This window comes from Hylobates moloch, unplaced genomic scaffold, assembly GCF_009828535.3.
Source record: "Hylobates moloch isolate HMO894 unplaced genomic scaffold, HMol_V3 SCAFFOLD_1, whole genome shotgun sequence".
NCBI lineage: Eukaryota > Metazoa > Chordata > Mammalia > Primates > Hylobatidae > Hylobates > Hylobates moloch.
In genome coordinates, this window is record NW_026652276.1 from 82,181,807 (window position 1) to 82,200,140 (window position 18,334).

The window sequence follows — 18,334 nt, forward strand, 5'->3', positions numbered from 1 at the left end:
GAAAATATATTAATGTATTACTTTTATAGTAAAAAATGTATTAAGTTGTCAAGAAAAATTGAAAGAAAAAAAGAAAAGAAAAGAAAAAGAAAAGCAAACAATCAAACTGGTATAGAAGTTGGGCTGGGGAAAGTCAAGTGAGGGTATGTTATAGAGAAGTTCATTCGAAATCAAGGATGCAAATGGAAACCTAAATCTTGAACACAGAGAAGCTATCTAGCTAGGATAGAGAAGAATGCCAAGAAGAGATGCAAAAGCATAGATATGTATTTGAGAGATAACTCAGAGAATTTCATCTAAATAATGAATGATCTCTACCTTATCATTGTAGGGGTAGGATTAGGAATTTGAGAAAAAAACTAAAAGGTTTGGAATTAATTCTGCTTGGGATGGGATAGGGAGCCACTTGCAAATGAGTAAAATCAATGCTATACAGCAGTAAAGGTATAACTAAAATTGAGTTTTTAGCACAGTGTGATTTGCTGGGAGGTTGTGAGTAACTCAGGAGAGTAATAGAAAAATCTGGTGAAAAAATGCTTATTTTAAAGACAGGATGAAAGGGCTATGAATACCGGCACTAGAAATAACAAACTTGAGTTGGCTGACTGGGGAATTTAGGTTTGTTAAGTAAATTAAATGTGGTGGGGTTGGGGGAGCTGTGAGGGGTGGGTGCTGGTGGTGCTAGTGGTGGTGATGGTGACCTCATAGACTAGAGGATGGGAGAATAAAGAGAATGAGGGAGAAACTTACATTTCCACATCTGAAAATGAGAATAATAGTGTGGTGTGGGGATTGATGAAATAATGCCTGTAAAATACTTAAGACAATGTCTGGCACAATTAAAATGTCTAATGCTATAATTTTTGTGAACAAGAGTACAGAATAGATGGAAGAATTGGAATTACAGAACTTGATGATATACAATGATGTCAGTCAATGAAAGAAAGTGGATGTATAGGTTTTCTTGAAGTGGAACTGTCAGGCTTACTCACGACCCCTATACTCAAGGCTTAGGTTTAGATGAAATGATATCACCCAGGAAGAGTGCTTAGCTATATGCTACATTTATCTGAAAAAGGTGGGCATTAGAAGAAGGTAAATAAATGATGATAAATATCTTTGTCATTTAACAAACTGAAGTGTCTGTTTTGTTTCCTGCAAAAACTCTGTGAGGAAGATATTGTTGTCTTTTTGCTTTTTATAGCTGAACAGTAGATTTAGGTGAAAGTGGCTAACAGCCAGTAGAACTGTCTTTTTGACACAGTAGTTCTTTTTGAAAGCCCATTCCTTGCCTGCTACTCAATACTATAAATGGCAGCAGATAGAATGAGTTAGAGTGAAGACATTTATGCAGCCAACAGACACATGAAAAAATGCTCATCATCACTGGCCATCAGAGAAATGCAAATCAAAACCACAATGAGATACCATCTCACACCAGTTAGAATGGTGATCATTAAAAAGTCAGGAAACCACAGGTGCTGGGGAGGATGTGGAGAAATAGGAACACTTTTACACAGTTGGTGGGACTGTAAACTAGTTCAACCATTGTGGAAGACAGTGTGGCAATTCCTCAAGGATCCAGAACCAGAAATACCATTTGATCCAGCCATCCCATTACTGGGTATATACCCAAAGGATTATAAATCATGCTGCTATAAAGACACATGCACACTTATGTTTATTGCGACACTATACACAATAACAAAGACTTGGAACCAACCCAAATGTCCATCAATGATAGACTGGATTAAGAAAATGTGGCACATGTATACCATGGAATACTATACAGCCATAAAAAAGGATGCGTTCATGTCCTTTGTAGGGACATGGATGATGCTGGAAACCATCATTCTCAGCAAACTATCTCAAGGACAAAAAACCAAACACCGCATGTTCTCACTCATAGGTGGGAATTGAACAATGAGAACACTTGGACACAGGAAGGGGAACATCACACACCGGGGCCTGTCATGGGGTGGGGGAAGGGGGGGAGGGAATAGCATTAGGAGATCTACCTAATGTTAAATGAGGAGTTAATGGGTGCAGCACACCAACAGGGCACATGTATACATATGTAACAAACCAGCACGTTGTGCACATGTACCCTAGAACTTAAAGTATAATAATAAAAAAAAAAGAAAAAGAAAAGAATGAGTTAGAGTGGATCTCAAGGGCTGTCCTGCTGTACCTTGAAGAGGAAAAGGAAAAGACAGGTGCCTCTTGGTGTGGGGAAGACAGAACAGTCAACCATTGGGGTTTCAACAGAAGTTGTGCCATTCAGGGAAAGTAATTCTTGGTTGCTTTAGTCATTCTAAAATACATCGTGGTACCATCTTGGGTTTTAATAAATAAATGCTCACCCAAGATAACAGTGAATCATTTCCAAACCTTCTTAGCTCAAGAGGCTATAATTTTTATGTATCTGACAGCAAAACTTGTTTTATAGCAGAGAAAGTTGTAGGGGGTACTGAGGTTAATGCTTATCTTTTCTGGGTTCCTGTAACCATGTTCTGGTTCATTCTTTGTAACAATAATTTTCAGTAAAGTTGGGAGCATGTATCCTCATAATTTCTGGCTCAGGATCACGTAGAAGTGAGCCACAGTGACTGAGGGGAATATATCATAAACTTCAGGTGAGCTGGACTGGAAAGGAGGCCGAGAACCACTGACTGACAGTGAAGCCAGGTCAATGGGTACTTGCTGAGTCTCGCAGGCTGCATTTCAATAGAGTACGTATGGGGAGTACATGCTAAATCTTGGCCATCATTATATCTTCAATAGAGGAGTTTATAATGTAAAGACACTGAGTTGGCCTAATTTAGGCATTAATACCATCCTTAGAAAATGTAGCAAGAGGTCTTGGAAAATAGATGAGAGTAGGAAAAACTCAGAGGGGGTAGACCATGAGCCATGATTTCAACAGAGTAAACGGAGGGACGAGTGTGGTTTGGCTGATGGAAAAGCAGAGGCTGTTTCCTGGCAAAGCTCAGAGCCAGAGAAAAGTGAGTTCATGGGCAGCCAAGACACAAATAGTAGCTGGAAATAGAGGTAAAGGGACAAGGGAGTTAGAAAGTGGAGAGCTTTACAAGTGCTGTTCAGAAATTTGCATTTGATGTGGGAGTTTTAGGAAGTAGAGTGATACAGCCAAAGAGGCCAGAAAAAAATCATTTTGGAAGCAGGGTACACAACAATTTGGAGTAAATAAGGACCAGTCAGAGGGAAAAACAGAAGCGTTCCAGCAGTTCAAGCTCGAGAAAACTCAATAAAAGATACGGAGAAAGAGAAGAGAGTCGCTATGAATCACGGATAAGCTGCTAATTTAAAAATCGTGTATTTTCACTGTCAAATGTAGGAATTAGCAGCCTCCTATGTGTTTCATCACTCAGATTTGCAGCATTTCTCAATGGGTTTACTGTAATCTTTGTACTATCCAGACTGTAGTCTCATATTTCAGCTTTTTAAATGTTGGTTTTTTTCCCATTTTCTTTTTTAGGAGAGATTCATGAGGAAAAGGTAAATGGGCAGATAAAGTAGAAGAAAACTTATAACCGGCTATGTAGTCACTTCCTAGGTGCTGTGGCACCAAGAACCAGTTTACCTTGGTTGTCTGGGATCCTCTGAATCAACCTCACAAGCCTTTTAATACTGACATCCACTAAAAATACTTGAATTGTGGACATTTTCAAACATACAATAAGGTGGAAAGAAAAACTTCAGCAATTTTCAGCACTTTGTCCATTATTTACTGATATAACCTTGTAAATGTTAAATGATAGAATAAAACGAATGATACGATTTTGAACTACAAGAGTTTATACACCTAGGAGTAGACATGGGACTAAAACAAATTATTTTTTTTTAAGAGTTTATACACCTACTTTAAAAAATCTGTCAGTCATTAAAACTTAAATTATGATTCATTTTTAAAATAAAGGGCCAGACAGGCATAGAAAGAGAGGAAAACAGTTCCTACAGTGATTTGTAATATTTTTTAGCCTGATATGTTTAATAATGTTCATAGCAAATAGCTTAAGTGAATTCTAAGACTTCTTAAAAGAGCCCCCCTAAAATAGAATATATTTTCAAATCAATCAAGAAATTACAAATTACAGAACTTAGCATGATATTCTTTAATATTAAGGAAGTTTGGCTAGTAAATTAGAATGTAAAATTTATCACTGAATTAACCGTGATTAATTATCTCACCCACGATAACAGTGAATCATTTCCAAACCTTCTTATTTCTTAAGTATTTGAAAGTCATAAGCTTGTTTTAACTTTATAGAATAATAACATCTGTTTGAATAGGACTTGCATACATTTTTAATATATTGCTTATTCATTCATTCCAACATTCATGAACCAATATTCAAACACTTAATATGTGCCAAGCCCTGTGTTAGAGGCTTGGCTCTATCAGTAGTTTGGTATGTTAATAATTCTTATTAGATGACTTTCAAGGTGAGATCAATTATAATTTTCTTTTATAACAAGGGGAACATTACAGAAAAATGAAATTAATAGATAATCCCCAAGCCTCAGGTTAATCAACCTGCAGTCAATAAATAAATTGGCCAGTTTGTTTCAGTTTTTCTTGTTGGTTTTATCATCACACCAGCAGTTAAATGACTAAAAGGAATGCTGCATATGGAAGAAGAGGAAACGCAAGGAACTAGTCAGTTCCTGAACAAATATGAAGTATCAGATACTAATAGTCGTTGTTCCAAATGTGAATTATTTACATCTTTTCCTATAACTGGGTCATCTTACCTGTTAAGTTATTGCTTTTGATTCACTTTGTAATTTCATATCAATTTTAAGGACTGTGATAATCATTTCAGATATATGTCTTTTTATCTGATTTACCTGATCTATGTAAAAATTACTTTTCCAATCTGAAGCCCCAGAAAGACTAAGAACTGGCACTCCAGGTACCGTAAAAGGGTGGAAATTTGTGAGGCTTGTCGGTTGGAATTGATGCCATGTGCTGGAACAGTACTGATGACTGATCTTTGGAGTGTATGTGTGTCTGTGTATATGCACTCATTGACTAAAACTTGCCAAAGAAGTAACAGTCCAGTATTCATATTCTCAAGTTATGTTTGCAACTGACAGTTTAAAGCAGTAACAGCAAGAAGTGTACAGTGGCAAAGTCTGATAAATATCTATAGATTTAGGTTCATCTCCCTTTCATCTTTCTTATTATATAAATGCACTGAAAAACACTTGAAGTAGAATGACGTGCTGTGGAGAGAAGCTGAGGAGGGAAGCAGACAGCTCAGCTTGTTCCTTTGTGATGGATGTCTTTGTGAGATTAGGGTAAAGTTTCTCATTCTGATGCGTGCAGACTGTGCCCACTACTTGTAAGACACACTGTCAGATCTCCTTGGAAAAACTGAGCATATGAGTCATTTACTTATAAAACTTAGTAGCTCTGTGTTCTTAGGAAGGTTAAAAATGAGTGTTTGACAAATATATTTCTAAAGCCAAGGTTATGAATAGAAAGGACATGGATATGCATTTGCATGCTGTGTATTCATGTACTTGTATGCCATACTTTATAGATTCTAAGACTCACCTTTTTTACATTTCAACGTCTCTGCAGTTGAAATGCAGGTTGTAAGTTATGGTGTCTTTTAATTACTGTAGTCCACTTTTTTCAAATGTCAATTAACATCTCTGTAATTTTCAGGCAGCTCACAATCAGTGGCATCTTAGATTGCATGACATAGTTTATATCTGGATATTTGTAGGACACTGATACAGAGAGATGAGTGTGGTACTTCTCTTTTACCCAAAAAAATAAAGTGAGAAGATTTATTCTGACAATTAATGGTTGAAGTCAAGTGAAACTATTTGGTCATAGAATCTCATTTACTGAATAAGTAAGTCACATACAGCTGCAAAATGCAACATTTATTTACAGTTTCTCTTTATGATCTTAAGTAATCTAAAGATTAGGATGCAAATTCACTATGTAGTTTATAAAGCATATTCTTTCTTATTTGATTACTGCATCACTACATTTTTTACATTCAACTCTTTTTAACCCAGATATTCATGGTTTTGAAAAGAAGGTGAAAATTATTTCTGTCCTGTGTGTGTGTGTGTGTGTGTGTGCGTGCATGTGTGTGTGCACGCGTGCAAGAAAACTTTTACCTCATCCATTCATGCCTGCCACAAAACATAATTATGTGCAGGACATTAGGTTAAGTTAAATTGTTAAGAGATTTACAAACTGTTTAAGCAATCTTATAAGATTCTTAAAGCTCAAGAAAAGATGACTTAGCTCTCACTTTTATAAGTTGACCAGTACAGAATACAGAGAAAAAGCACTATACAATCTATAGAAGACACCGATTCTAGTCCTGTGGTAGAACTGTGATGGATGGTTTCAGATTTCAAGGCTGTTTAACAAAGTTTTCTAGTAGATATGGCTAAATATGAACAGATGGAATGAATTTATTATTGGTGTAGGTGTCCAAGGAGAGACAGTAGCATTCATTCAATTACTGAAAGATTTATTGATAATGATTATTGTATAGCAATTACAAGGACTGGCCCTTAATAATTCTTTCCTCCTCTGAAATTCTGTATTTCTAGTGCTTCATGTCAGAGGGCAAGTTGCCTGATCGACCTGAGGGTATCTACCTGTTCAAAAAAAGGTGGGCACTGGTGGCGGGGCAGGGGCAGGTGGTAAGAATACCTGTCCTGCCTCCTTCCCCTAGACTTTAATGAGATAATGCATAATAAAGCATTTTATAAATTGTAACATTTTTATAAATTCATTATGTCTTACATGTGAAAAATGTAAATAGCCCCCAAAAATGTAAACGTCTTCAGAAGTTATCTACTTCTTCCTTCTGGCACTTTCTCCAGTTTAAAAGAGTCTAACTGGATTTTAACACTTAATGCCTTGTTTGAAACATTGTATTTGCCACTAGATCAAACGTTAGATTGGGAGGTGAAGGAAGGGTGGTTCTGGGAGTATCTAATATGTTGTCAGCATTCTGGGAGTGTTTTTTACAGTTTGGAATTAGGAATCACTGACATCATGATCAGTCACATTGTCATGGCAACATCGGAATTTCCTCATTTGCCTTCTCTTCGCTTGGGGAGTATCAATTTGCCACAGGTCTGTCATGGTTCACCCCATGTGTTAAACGTACTCGATAACCCAGAACTAGTCATTCTTAAAGACACTCGGGGTGGAGAATTTTTATAAGTTCCTTAAATATCCTATTTCAGTACTCTTAACTACATATCCTGATGTTGGAAACTTTGCCTTCCTACATATTCAACTGAATAGAAATTCATTTGTAATTCTATATCTTCTTGTTTGAACCTTTGTAATTCAGGGGAGAATGAAAGGCTTTTCAGCATTCTCATTTACATAAAGGACATCATTAATTATTCTAGCATCCTCCTCTTTAAGTGAAATAGACCTAATTTAATGGTAATTTTAGCAACTGAAGAGAAAGGAAACTTACTGTTTCTTTCCTTCTGTGTTTTGAATGCTTTAAAACCTTATTTGTGGCTGGGCGCGGTGGCTCACGCTTGTAATCCCAGCACTTTGGGAGGCCGAGGCAGGCGGATCACGAGGTCAGGAGATCGAGACCATGGTGAAACCCCGTCTCTACTAAAAATACAAAAAAATTAGCCGGGCGTGGTGGCGGGCGCCTGTAGTCTCAGCTACTCGGAGAGGCTGAGGCAGGAGAATGGCGTGAACCCGGGAGGCGGAGCTTGCAGTGAGCCGAGACTGCGCCACTGCCCTCCAGCCTGGGTGACAGAGCGAGACTCCGTCTCAAAAAAAAACAAAAAACAAAAAACAAAAAACAACCGTATTTGTGTTATCCATGCTAGGTTTTGGATAGACATTGGTTCTGCACCCTCTCCCTACAGATAATTAGGAATTTCTTATTAAATAACCTTTTGCCATTCTTAGCTTACATGAGGGTTTTGTTTTTCACTGGAACAGTTTGCTGTTAAAGTTAGATTTTTACTGATATAAAGGACATGGTCATTCCAGGTTCAAATTAATTTTGTTTCCCATGATACAAAGATTTTTGGCTCCAGTTTTCCACAATTTTTTTTTTTTAATTTCCTAAGTACTTTCTGTCTCTTCCCAGGTCCTAGTAGCAAGAGGTGGATGTCATCAGAAATTTTCCCAGCACACCCATTCCTTCCTTCCTCACCTCAGCTCTTGTCTTTTATCCACAGTTTGCTCACATACATAGGTAATTATGTTACTTCCATCTCTTTGGAGTCAGAGAGACCCAAGATCAAACTCCAGCTCTACTACTGTAATTTCAGAGATTACCTAGTAATATCTTTCTGTCACAATTTATGAGTTTTACTATAATTCATGGAAAATTCATTGAATTATCATGAAATATTCTGAAAATAAGCACGTACATTTTTATAGGCTTACAATAGGCATGGAGAATAATAGCTCCATACTAGATTTTCACAGAGTATAGAAGATTGAGACGTTGTCCAGTCAATTTAGGAAAACAGCAATTCACAATATATGAAAAATGGACCTTCTCTTTGTCTTGGTATCCCAAATAGTGTACTTATTTTGCTATGGAATTTGATCTATAGCTACAAATTCACTGTTGTTTAAACCAAAGCAAAATCTTGAATTTTTAATTTAAATAGCATTTTATTCAGATGTATTTTTGAAAAGGATATGACTCCATGTACCTGTTTTTACAGATTTTTTTTTTTTTGAGACAGGGTCTTGCTCTGTTGCCCAGGCTGGAGTGCAGTGGTGCAATCTCAGCTCACTGCAGCCTTAGCCTCCCAGGTTAGTTGGGCTAGCTAACTCAACGGTTTTTTTTTTAATAGAAAAACTTAGGGACAGAAACTTATAGATAACCCTTACGCCAAAAATTGCTGTCAGCTTTGAATTTTTATTAGCTATTATGCAAGAGCAGAGCAATAACTAATTTATGAACAGATTAGATCACAAAATGTTTATAGGTTATTTGTTTCAAATTTGGAGGATGTTTCTTCATAAAGAGATGTTGTAAATGGTGATTAGGATTTTAATTGACCTAAAATAAGCATCTATGAATCTCATAACATAGCTAATATCTAATATGGTCTCTCACCCTTTTTTGAGGGAAAATAAAACTTTGTTCCAGTTCAGGATTCTGGAAATAACTTTCACCTAACCACCATCTCAGCTATCCTACAATATCCCAGAAGATAAATTTTTCTGCTTCTCTCCCAACTCTGTCCCACCAATGATTCCAGAAAAAAAAAAAAAAAAAAAAAAAAACTGGTTTAAAGAGAGGAGTTTTACCTTAGCAACCATCAGTGAAGTGAGATTTAGATGCTAGGTTGGGGCTGAATATATACCTGTACTATTCACGATATATTTGAATATTGGAAAGTTTGCATTTATATTCAGTGGAATGGAAATTCAATGTAAATCCATATGCTTTTACAACTGAGCAAATGGAGGCTTCTAGAAGGGATAAGTGCCTTGCCCAATGTCACACAGATGGTAAATGGTGAAGCCAAGATTCAGGGTCAGGTGCTCTGATGCCCAAGCTTTGGCTCTTAATACCATGTAAGTTTTTCCCTATGGGGCTTGGACTTGATCCATAGCTAATAGTAATAATAACCATTATTAATATTATTGGAGACAGGGGACTTTGGAGTCAAAGAGACCCAAGATCAAACCCCAACTCTACTATGTATTGGATCTGTGACCTTGGGCAAGTTACTCAGTTTTCTCTTTGGTAAAACGGGATAGTCATTCTTCTGTCCTGGGGGGTGTGTGTGCAATGTGCTTAGAAAGTGCCTGGAATATAGTAGTTACTCAATAAATAACAGCTACTATTATTTAATGCTACATGCAGAGAAGCAGCAGTGGGACAAAACTCATTTATTCTGTTTTGTTAACCAGGACAGAATAATCAGACTATGGCTTCTGGTAGGACTCATCAGAATATGGCTATGTTTACATTGTTCTCTAAACCTTCAAGGATTATAGCTATAGTTTTATTTAATTACAGTGGTTTCACTTTTATACACATGTACTTTTATACATGTCTAGGGAGGCTTTCAGTCTGGAATAAGAATTGCAGATTTTTTAAAAAGCAAAATAGTAAATAATAGAAAATGTTGCTGCTACTTTAGAAATAGGGTACTTTATCAACTCTATTTTGTACCAGGAAAGAACAGAAAGAATCTGCTGACCCTATATTTTTTCTTCTTTTTTTTTCCTCCTGTTTTGCTGGGAGCCAGAGGCTTTGTGAGCTCTTATACATAGACTCTCAAAAGTACATAGTTTTTTTTTGGTGTGAACTGCATATGCTAACCTATACAGTGTGGCTATATTTTATGCAGTAAATGTTGCAGTCTGATATAGTGTTGAACGAATTTTTCCTCTTAATTCCTTTCACCTTTCAATTTAACTCAAATAAAAATGGGTGCTTGAAATGGTTCAACAGCAATAGAGGGATAGAACCTGCTGTAGGTCAGTTCTTTTCTTGATAGAGGTGTTCTATTCTTATCTCATTGGACATCTTCTCTGCCCCCATTTTTTTCCCTTCTTCCAAAGCTTAGCTTCACCACCATACTTTCTTTGTAGTAATTTCATTCAAAGCTTACTCTTTTATGTGGGGCTCGGTAATATGTATATTAGGGTGTTGGGTCCTCTAGGACGCCTCACCTTCCCCTTTTAGGAAGTTCATCAATTAGCAATGATTTCAGCAGCCTTGATTTCATGCCAGCCTTGTATCTGTAGTTCTGTTTTTCTGATCATCTGCACAATGCTTCTTTCTGAGTATCCCTCAAACAAAACATTTACACAGTTGAGCTTCCCACGCCCATGTTATATCCTATATTGATCTCTCCCTGCTGTGGACTCCCATAGCACAGAATTGTCTAGAACACTTGCCTGGCACTTATCACCTAATGCCTTGCATTATTAGTGTACAGCAAGCAATTCGGGTGCTCTATGGTTTACAAGTACTCACCTAGGAATTGAAGCATTATCTATAAGGCTTTTTTTGAGATGCGGCATTACAGAGTTTTAGAGAGCAGAGCACAAGACTTAGTAAATCTTTTAACCCTAGCCAGGTCTAGATTTTAATCCTAGTTTGCTACTTGCTTACTAGTTTTGTGGATAGGTCACCCAGCCTTAACTTTTTTTCTTTCATTGCCGGGCGCGGTGGCTCACGCTTGTAATCCCAGCACTTTGGGAGGCCGAGGCGGGTGGATCACGAGGTCAGGAGATCGAGACCACGGTGAAACCCCGTCTCTACTAAAAAAAAATACAAAAAATTAGCCGGGCGTGGTGGCGGGCGCCTGTAGTCCCAGCTACTCGGAGAGGCTGAGGCAGGAGAATGGCATGAACCCGGGAAGCGGAGCTTGCAGTGAGCCGAGATTGCGCCACTGCACTCCAGCCTGGGCGACAGAGTGAGACTCCGTCTCAAAAAAAAAAAAAAAAAAAACAAAACAAAACTTTTTTTCTTTCATCTGTACATTGAGGCTTATAACCCTTCCAACCTCAAAGATTGTTGTGAAAGTTAAATGAGACGTGAAAGGTTTAAAAATGAAAGTTTCATTTTAAAATTGTTGCTTTGGGGTGAATGTCTTTCAAATTCAATTCTCAAATTTCAGGTATACAAGCTCTTTTAAGTGGCAGAAGGCATTATTACCTATGTGTGTCATCTCTTATTTTAGATCGCAGGCTTCTGCATGTACTGGCGGCTCCATCCTTATTATCCTAGTTGATATACACCTCCTGGCTTATGAGAGTGATCTCTGATACTGCTCACAGTCTTCCGATTCATTCAAAAATGGCTCTTCTCCAACACATAACTTCTTTAAAGGAAACCAGACAAAAACAGATGAAGAAAAACTTCAGTGCACCTAGGCTCTTGAAACAGACCTTTTTTTAGACTTTCGTTTTCCTTTTAAAGTTAAATCTGCAGTATACACAACCTTAGAAAGCATATTCATTCAGCCATTTAACAGGTTTTTAAAAAATGACCTCCCCTTGCCTAAATTTGCTTGTCCTTAATTCCTGCTGTACCCTTGCTCCTGTTCTTTGATGTTCAGCATCAGTTATTTGCCCAGCGCAACCATTTAAATCTAGGCATCACCAGGATAAAACCTGGAAAAACAATAACAACTGCCATTTACTGAGTTTGACACTTTTGTCCATGTACTGTACTTAAGACAATTTTATGAGGAGTCTGGCACTCAGAGATGTTAGCAAACTTGCCCAGAGCACAAGTGGGAAGCTGAAATATGGACCCAGATCTGCTTGGTTCTGCTTTAATTCTTTTCCTTGGATTGCAAAGTCCAGATTCCTTTAAGCTCTCTGAAGAAGGGTGTTTTAAGTATACATGTGGAGGGGCTGTTGTAAGTCTTAAAAGCCAAAGCAGCTCTAGGGACTGCAGCCCCCTCCATCATTTCATGGCCAAGTGCTCACCCACTCCTGGCATGCTCTACTCTCTGCCCGCTGCCAGTAAGCTTCCTGTTTACTCATAGTTTCTGCTTCCTCATAACCTTGGCTTGCATATGGTTTTGGCTTGTTGTGGCCTCAACTCTACCCCTGGCACTCTTGCAGTTTCTGACCCCTTAGTAACTGGTTCAGCCATTGGAGTTTTCAGAATCCAATCCCCAAGGGTGAGAATTGGATTGGTCCTGCTTATTTTTTCAGTCCCAGCCAGGTCATAGGTCACTGGCCTGTCGGTTGCCCTTGGATCAGATTCCCACAGCTTCTTTACCTACCAGCTGAGTGAGGTGAGGGAGGAAGACATAGGACAGCCCAGGCAGCAAAGTCTGTTTCCCTTGAAAGAGGATGAGCATCGGCCAGGTGCGGTGGCTCAGGCCCGTAATCCCAGCACTTTGGGAGGCCAAGGTGGGCGGATCAGGAGGTCAAGAGATCGAGACCATCCTGGCCAACATGGTGAAACATCATCTCTACTAAAAATACAAAAATTAGCCGGGTGTGGTGGCACACGCCTGTAGTCCCAGCTATTCGGGAGGCTGAGGCAGGAGAATCGCTGGAACCTGAGAGACAGAGGTTGCAGTGAGCCGAGATCGCACCACTGCACTCCAGCCTGGTGACAGAGCGAGACTTCGTCTCCAAAAAAAAAAAGAGGATGAACATCTCTAGGACAGGTTCTTTTTACCATGATAACTTGCAGTCTCTCTGGACTGTTTTCTTACTTTCTGTGTCTTAGAACATATTTGTTTCAAAGGTTGAGGAACTTTTTCAGATGAACCTCACCAGGATCTGCCCCTGTAATCACTCTTACAACTAAGCACTTATGAATAATCTATAATTGAGTGTGTATGTTATATACAGGGTCTCATAGTTATTTTTTTCTTACATCGCATTCTTTGTGTTTGAGTGACTTCATTACATTTTATATTTTGTTGAGCATAGACTATCTTATCTCTTTGTAATGCTTTACTTAAGAACACAGTACCTACTTAAGTTTGGAACTTTTGAACCCCCGTGGACATTGTTTTTTTAAAACATATATGCCTTATATTCTCTCCTTTTATGTCATTCACCATTATAGAACATACATTTTGTTGGCTTTTAGATATCCTTCTCTAGTCTTAGAGTCTTTTAATATTCTTTTTTTTTTTTTGAGACGGGGTCTCACTCTGTCGCCCAGTCTGGGGTGCAGTGGCGTGATCTCAGCTCACTGCAAGCTCCGCCTCCCAGGTTCACGCCATTCTCCTGCCTCAGCCTCCCGAGTAGCTGGGACTACAGGAGCCCTCCACTACGCCCGGCTAATTTTTTGTATTTTTAGTAGAGACGGGGTTTCACCGCGTTAGCCAGGATGGTCTCAATCTCCTGACCTCGTGATCCACCCGCCTCAGCCTACCAAAGTGCTGGGATTACAGGCGTGAGCCACTGCGCCCAGCCAGAGTCTTTTTAATAATTTTTTAGTATTCTTAGTATATCTTAGTATTTAGTATTAGAATCTTTTAGTTTTCTAATTTAAATTTCTTCATCACTTAAAAACTTTTCTTATCCCCATAAAACTATTGCAGAGTGTATCCAATCAAATTTTAGCATTCTGGATTGCACAGCATCCAAAATATCATGACCTCAGAGTACAGCCATAGAAAAATTAATCTATGCTGTTCTTTTGTGGTTTACATTGTGGTTTCCTAAGAGACCACTCTTGACAACTGAGGTTGTACAGGGAATTTTTTCCATAGATGCACAGATGACAGGTCTGAGCTGCTGGGGTGTTGAGCAGTAAGGTCTGAGAGAAAGGCAACTATGACTTGAACATTCTGATGAATGTCTTCTATTTTATACTTGTGCTTGATAACTTGCAGTAAAGGGTCCTAGTGAGAGGAGACAGCAAAAGGGCAGCCAAAACAGTTGTCTTATGCATGGAGTAGCAGAAAATAGTTCCACCAGATACACCAACTTTCAATGAATGCTTATTATGCTGTGTTTGATATTTAATCACTTTAAAGGACAGATTTTTACGTGAATTTTGTCTGACAAGTTCTAACTCGTCCATTGTGCACCTAGCACTGTGCCCAGAATAAGTTACTTTGCTTTTTTTTTTTTAATGAAAAGAATTAGGAATTACATGTGTGTTTTATGCGGTTATTTTTAATAGGTGAGGCTTTCCAGTTATCTGGCTGGAGAATGTTGGAAGAGACTGGGTATGGAAGAGGTTCACTAAGTCACCAGCAGGATATCTAGGATGAATATTTTTTCCAATTCCTTGCTGCTAGAAAAGCCTTTGAATGGCCACAGCTTTGCCCGAAGACTTCATTTCCATAGGGGACACTGTTTTCCTTAGGGAAGCAAGAAGGCATACGCCTTCACTTTTTAGACAAGTTAGGATTTTTCATTATCATGGCAGATGAGCCTTTCCAGGAAGGTATTAAGAGACCAGAAACCAAGGAAGAACTCTGTAATATTTACTGCAGCGATGGTATTCTGTAAAAGTCACCGTGGAACAGGCCAATCTGAAGGATGGCAAGCCCGTCCCAGTGGCTTATCCAGAGACCGCAGGCTCTGCTACTCCGGGCTGCTGTGGAGGCCTTCTGCACTGCACAGGTTCGGGGCTTCATTCGTCCACGAAAAGGTGGTCGAGAAAAGGGACAGCTTGAGCAGCCTTAGGTCATTTACATCGGGAAACAAAGGGAAGTCCCTCCTCCCTTTGTCTCTTTTTTGCCGAGTTTCTGTGTCCTTCGAAGAGAACACATTTGTGTCGCATCTAATAATTAACATAAAGAAGGATTACACGGTTCCAGTTTTCAGGGAGAAAGGTTTACCAAACCGATGGCCTTAAAGGATTTTCGCTCCTTGATATTATCATCTTGAAGGAAAGCTGGTACTCTGGCTTAGGAATAAAACAAAACTTTACCGATCGTATTTGGGTGAGGGGCTGGGAAGTGGAGAGCTGTTTCCTCTGCTAAAATTTTAGCGTGTGAATCGGGGGATGGAGATTTGCAGAGGTTTGACGGGTGGGTCGTGTGTTCGTTGAAGTAGGAGTGATTGTCCGCACCTTTTCTTGAAGAGTGGCGCGGGGGGCCTAGTTCGAAAGGTGAAGAAGAGAGGGAAGACCCAGGTGCCAGAGTGGTCCCCGAAGCGACGACCTTAAAAGGGACTTCGAGCCGGGGTGCAAAGCTGCCGCTGGTGCTTAGGAAAGAACCGAGGGGGAAAAAGAACAGAGGAGGGGGGTTGGCTACTCCGAGGAATGTGCGGCATGCGGGGAACCAGACCCAACCATTGCACCAGAGCGGGGGCGCCGGCTGCTCCCCGGGCCGCCCGGCCCCGGCTCCGGCCCCGAGCCCGGGAGGGAGAGCGCGGGGGCCGGGCGGGCGGTGGGGCGGCAGGCGCCGCGCCCAGCGGGCGGGCGGGGAGGCGCGGGTGGGCCTGGGCGCGGCGCGAGGCGGTGCACGGCCGCCTCCCCGCCCCCGGCCGGCGCGCTCTCAGGGCGGTGGTTGAGGCCGCGGTAGGTGGGGACGCGGCGGCGCTGCTCCTCCGCTGCCGCCGGGAGAGTCGGCGACGCCGCCAGCTCCGCGCGCGAACTCCTGTCCATGGCACGCAGGGCGGCGGCTGCCCGAGCTGCTCGAGTCTCGCCGGTCGCCGCGCCGCACTTTTAGGCGAGTGCGGAGGTCGAGGGCGGAGGGGAAGTCAGCGCGGAGCTGCAGCCCCCGCCGGCCGCCGCCGCGCGGCGAGAGGGAGTTCCCAGAGCTGCCGCGGCCCCGGGCCCGGCCGGCCCCCTCCTTGCGCCCTCCCCCTCTCGGCGAGGCTGCCCCGCGCCCGCGCCCGCGCCCGCCGCCCGCAGCGATGATCTTCCCCAGCAGCAGTGGCAACCCCGGGGGCAGCAGCAACTGCAGGACGCCCTATCGCAAGCAGGTGAGGCGGCGGCCGGGATGCCGCGCCGAGGCCGGCGAGCCCCACGTTACAAAGGCGGCCGCGCTCAGGGGCTCCGCGCCTCCTCGGAGGGACCGGCTGGGCGGTGACCTTGTTTCCCAGGAAGGCGGCCCGCGGGGACTGCTCGGCCGGCGACCTGAGCAGGGGAGATGCCCTCGCCGCCGCCGCCCGGGCCGGGCAGGGTGGGAAGTGGAGGAAGGGGCAGGGGCAGGAGCGGAGAGGCGGCGAGGGCAGAAGCGCGCCGGGCCGGGGGCTTCACCCAGCTCTGCAACAAGTTTGGGTTTTTCCCGAAACCTTTGTGTGTAGCGGAGTACTGTATTAAGTCGTCACGCTGGTGTGCAGTCTTCGCTTGGAACCTCAGAGAACCTGTCTGATTCGTAGGAAACCCGGAAGACGTGTGTCTGTGTGTGTGTGTCTGTGTCTCTGTGTGTGTCTGTGTGTGTGTTCGCGCGCGCCCCCCTCATTTAAAGAAAAAAAAAGAAAGAAACAGGAACTTCTACTGTCACTTTTTCAAGGTTTTCAGTAGCACAGGGAAATCCTGTGACATCCTAGTTGCAGAAGATACTTGGATATGCCTGAGTCATACACATGCTCTTTCCTATTTTAATACCGTTTCATACATTTTTTAACAGATTGAACTCGAAAGCCACTTCAGTGGTTAGATCACAATCCCCTGCTGGGAAAAGGAATGGAGCTGGGAGCTTATAGTTGAGGCCTTTTGTTTTTCATCTTTGTTTTTAAAAGAAGGTTACTGAAGCCATGTTGTGATACATCTCAGAGCCTTTCAGCAGCAGCAATAACAAAACCTAGCTTTAAATTATCTAAAAAATGTGCAAGTCTGTTTAGAAAAGGTTAAACTGATTTAGAGGTCAGTGGCAAGATGCTTGTTGAGAAAACAAAAACAGGATTGCAGATATTTTTCCTCAATAATAAATCTCTTATCTACATCCTTAGCCACTGAGACAAATCAATTAAGTTATTATCCCAAAAAGGATACAAGCGAACTGTAGCCTTCCATGCAGACCGTGGCTCTCGTAAGATCACGACTGATGACAGTGATGCTTGGTGGCTTCCCTTTAGGTATTTACAGGATTATTGATTATGTTTAGGTCTTGTTGTCAGTCATTCTTTTTTGTGTGTATGTCCTAGCGTAAGTGTATTTGCAAGTATTTTGGCAGTGTCAAAAAGAAATGTTTTCTGCCTTCTGGTCTTTGGTTCTTTTCTATGTTAACTTTCCTTCAGAGAAGCAGTAAACACACACCGTGGTCTGTATGCCCTTGATGTGGAAGTCCAAGGAACTTTTACCTGGGTTCAGTTCTTTCCTTTAATTAATTAAATAAATAAAATCTGCATTTATGACTCGGCTGAAGGATATGCTAAGATAGTCAAGATTCAGAAGCAGGCATCTCGAAGTCATTTCATGTGGCTTCATTTAAAAGAAATGCTCTTGGATCCAGTACACTTACATCAACTTCATAAATGCAGCCAATTTACAAGAAACATTCCCCTTGCAACCCCTCCTCCCCCACCTACCTCACTCTACCTGAAAAGATGGCTAATTATGTTAGGGCCTTGTGTATTCATTTATTTGTTGTCAAAACCCGGCGGGGTGTTAGCTCTGAAATGGGGAAAAGGTTCTGAGGGCGAGGCCTTTTGCTGTGAGGGGCTGGAGGTTTTGTGTGTGAAGGGGGGTAGCCTGCTGGTCTGGAGCACGCTGATAAGATGCTCTTCTTTTCACAGGGCTCTCCTTAGATTCAAAGACTAAAAGGGCTGACTGAATCAGAAAAACAAACAGACTTTCTTTTTTCTATAGGCAAAGAAAGAAATGAATGTGTAGGCATTATACAGACACAAGACCCCGGGTACCAGTGGTATTTGAGTCAAAGGTTTCTTTTGTTAGTATTTAGCCATTCACTGGGAAAGCACACTTCC

General features: G+C 41.2%; 1 protein-coding gene across 11 annotated transcripts in view; it reads left to right on the top strand.

Moving 5' to 3' along the window:
- Window positions 1-18,334, top strand: part of RBMS1 (RNA binding motif single stranded interacting protein 1) — a 218,836-nt gene that overhangs the window by 66,125 nt on the left and 134,377 nt on the right. Inside the window, exon 1 of one of the 11 annotated variants that reach the window (XM_058441704.1) lies at window positions 8,221-8,240. The exons of 9 other annotated variants lie outside the window; for them this stretch is intronic. Coding sequence is in view for 1 of the 2 variants with exons in the window: in XM_058441677.1 (XP_058297660.1) it covers window positions 16,316-16,384 (69 nt within the window). In the remaining variant the exon portion in view is untranslated. Of the gene's footprint in view, window positions 1-8,220; window positions 8,241-15,983; window positions 16,385-18,334 lie in introns of those variants that run through there. One more of the 11 variants, XM_058441677.1, reaches the window with a different exon arrangement.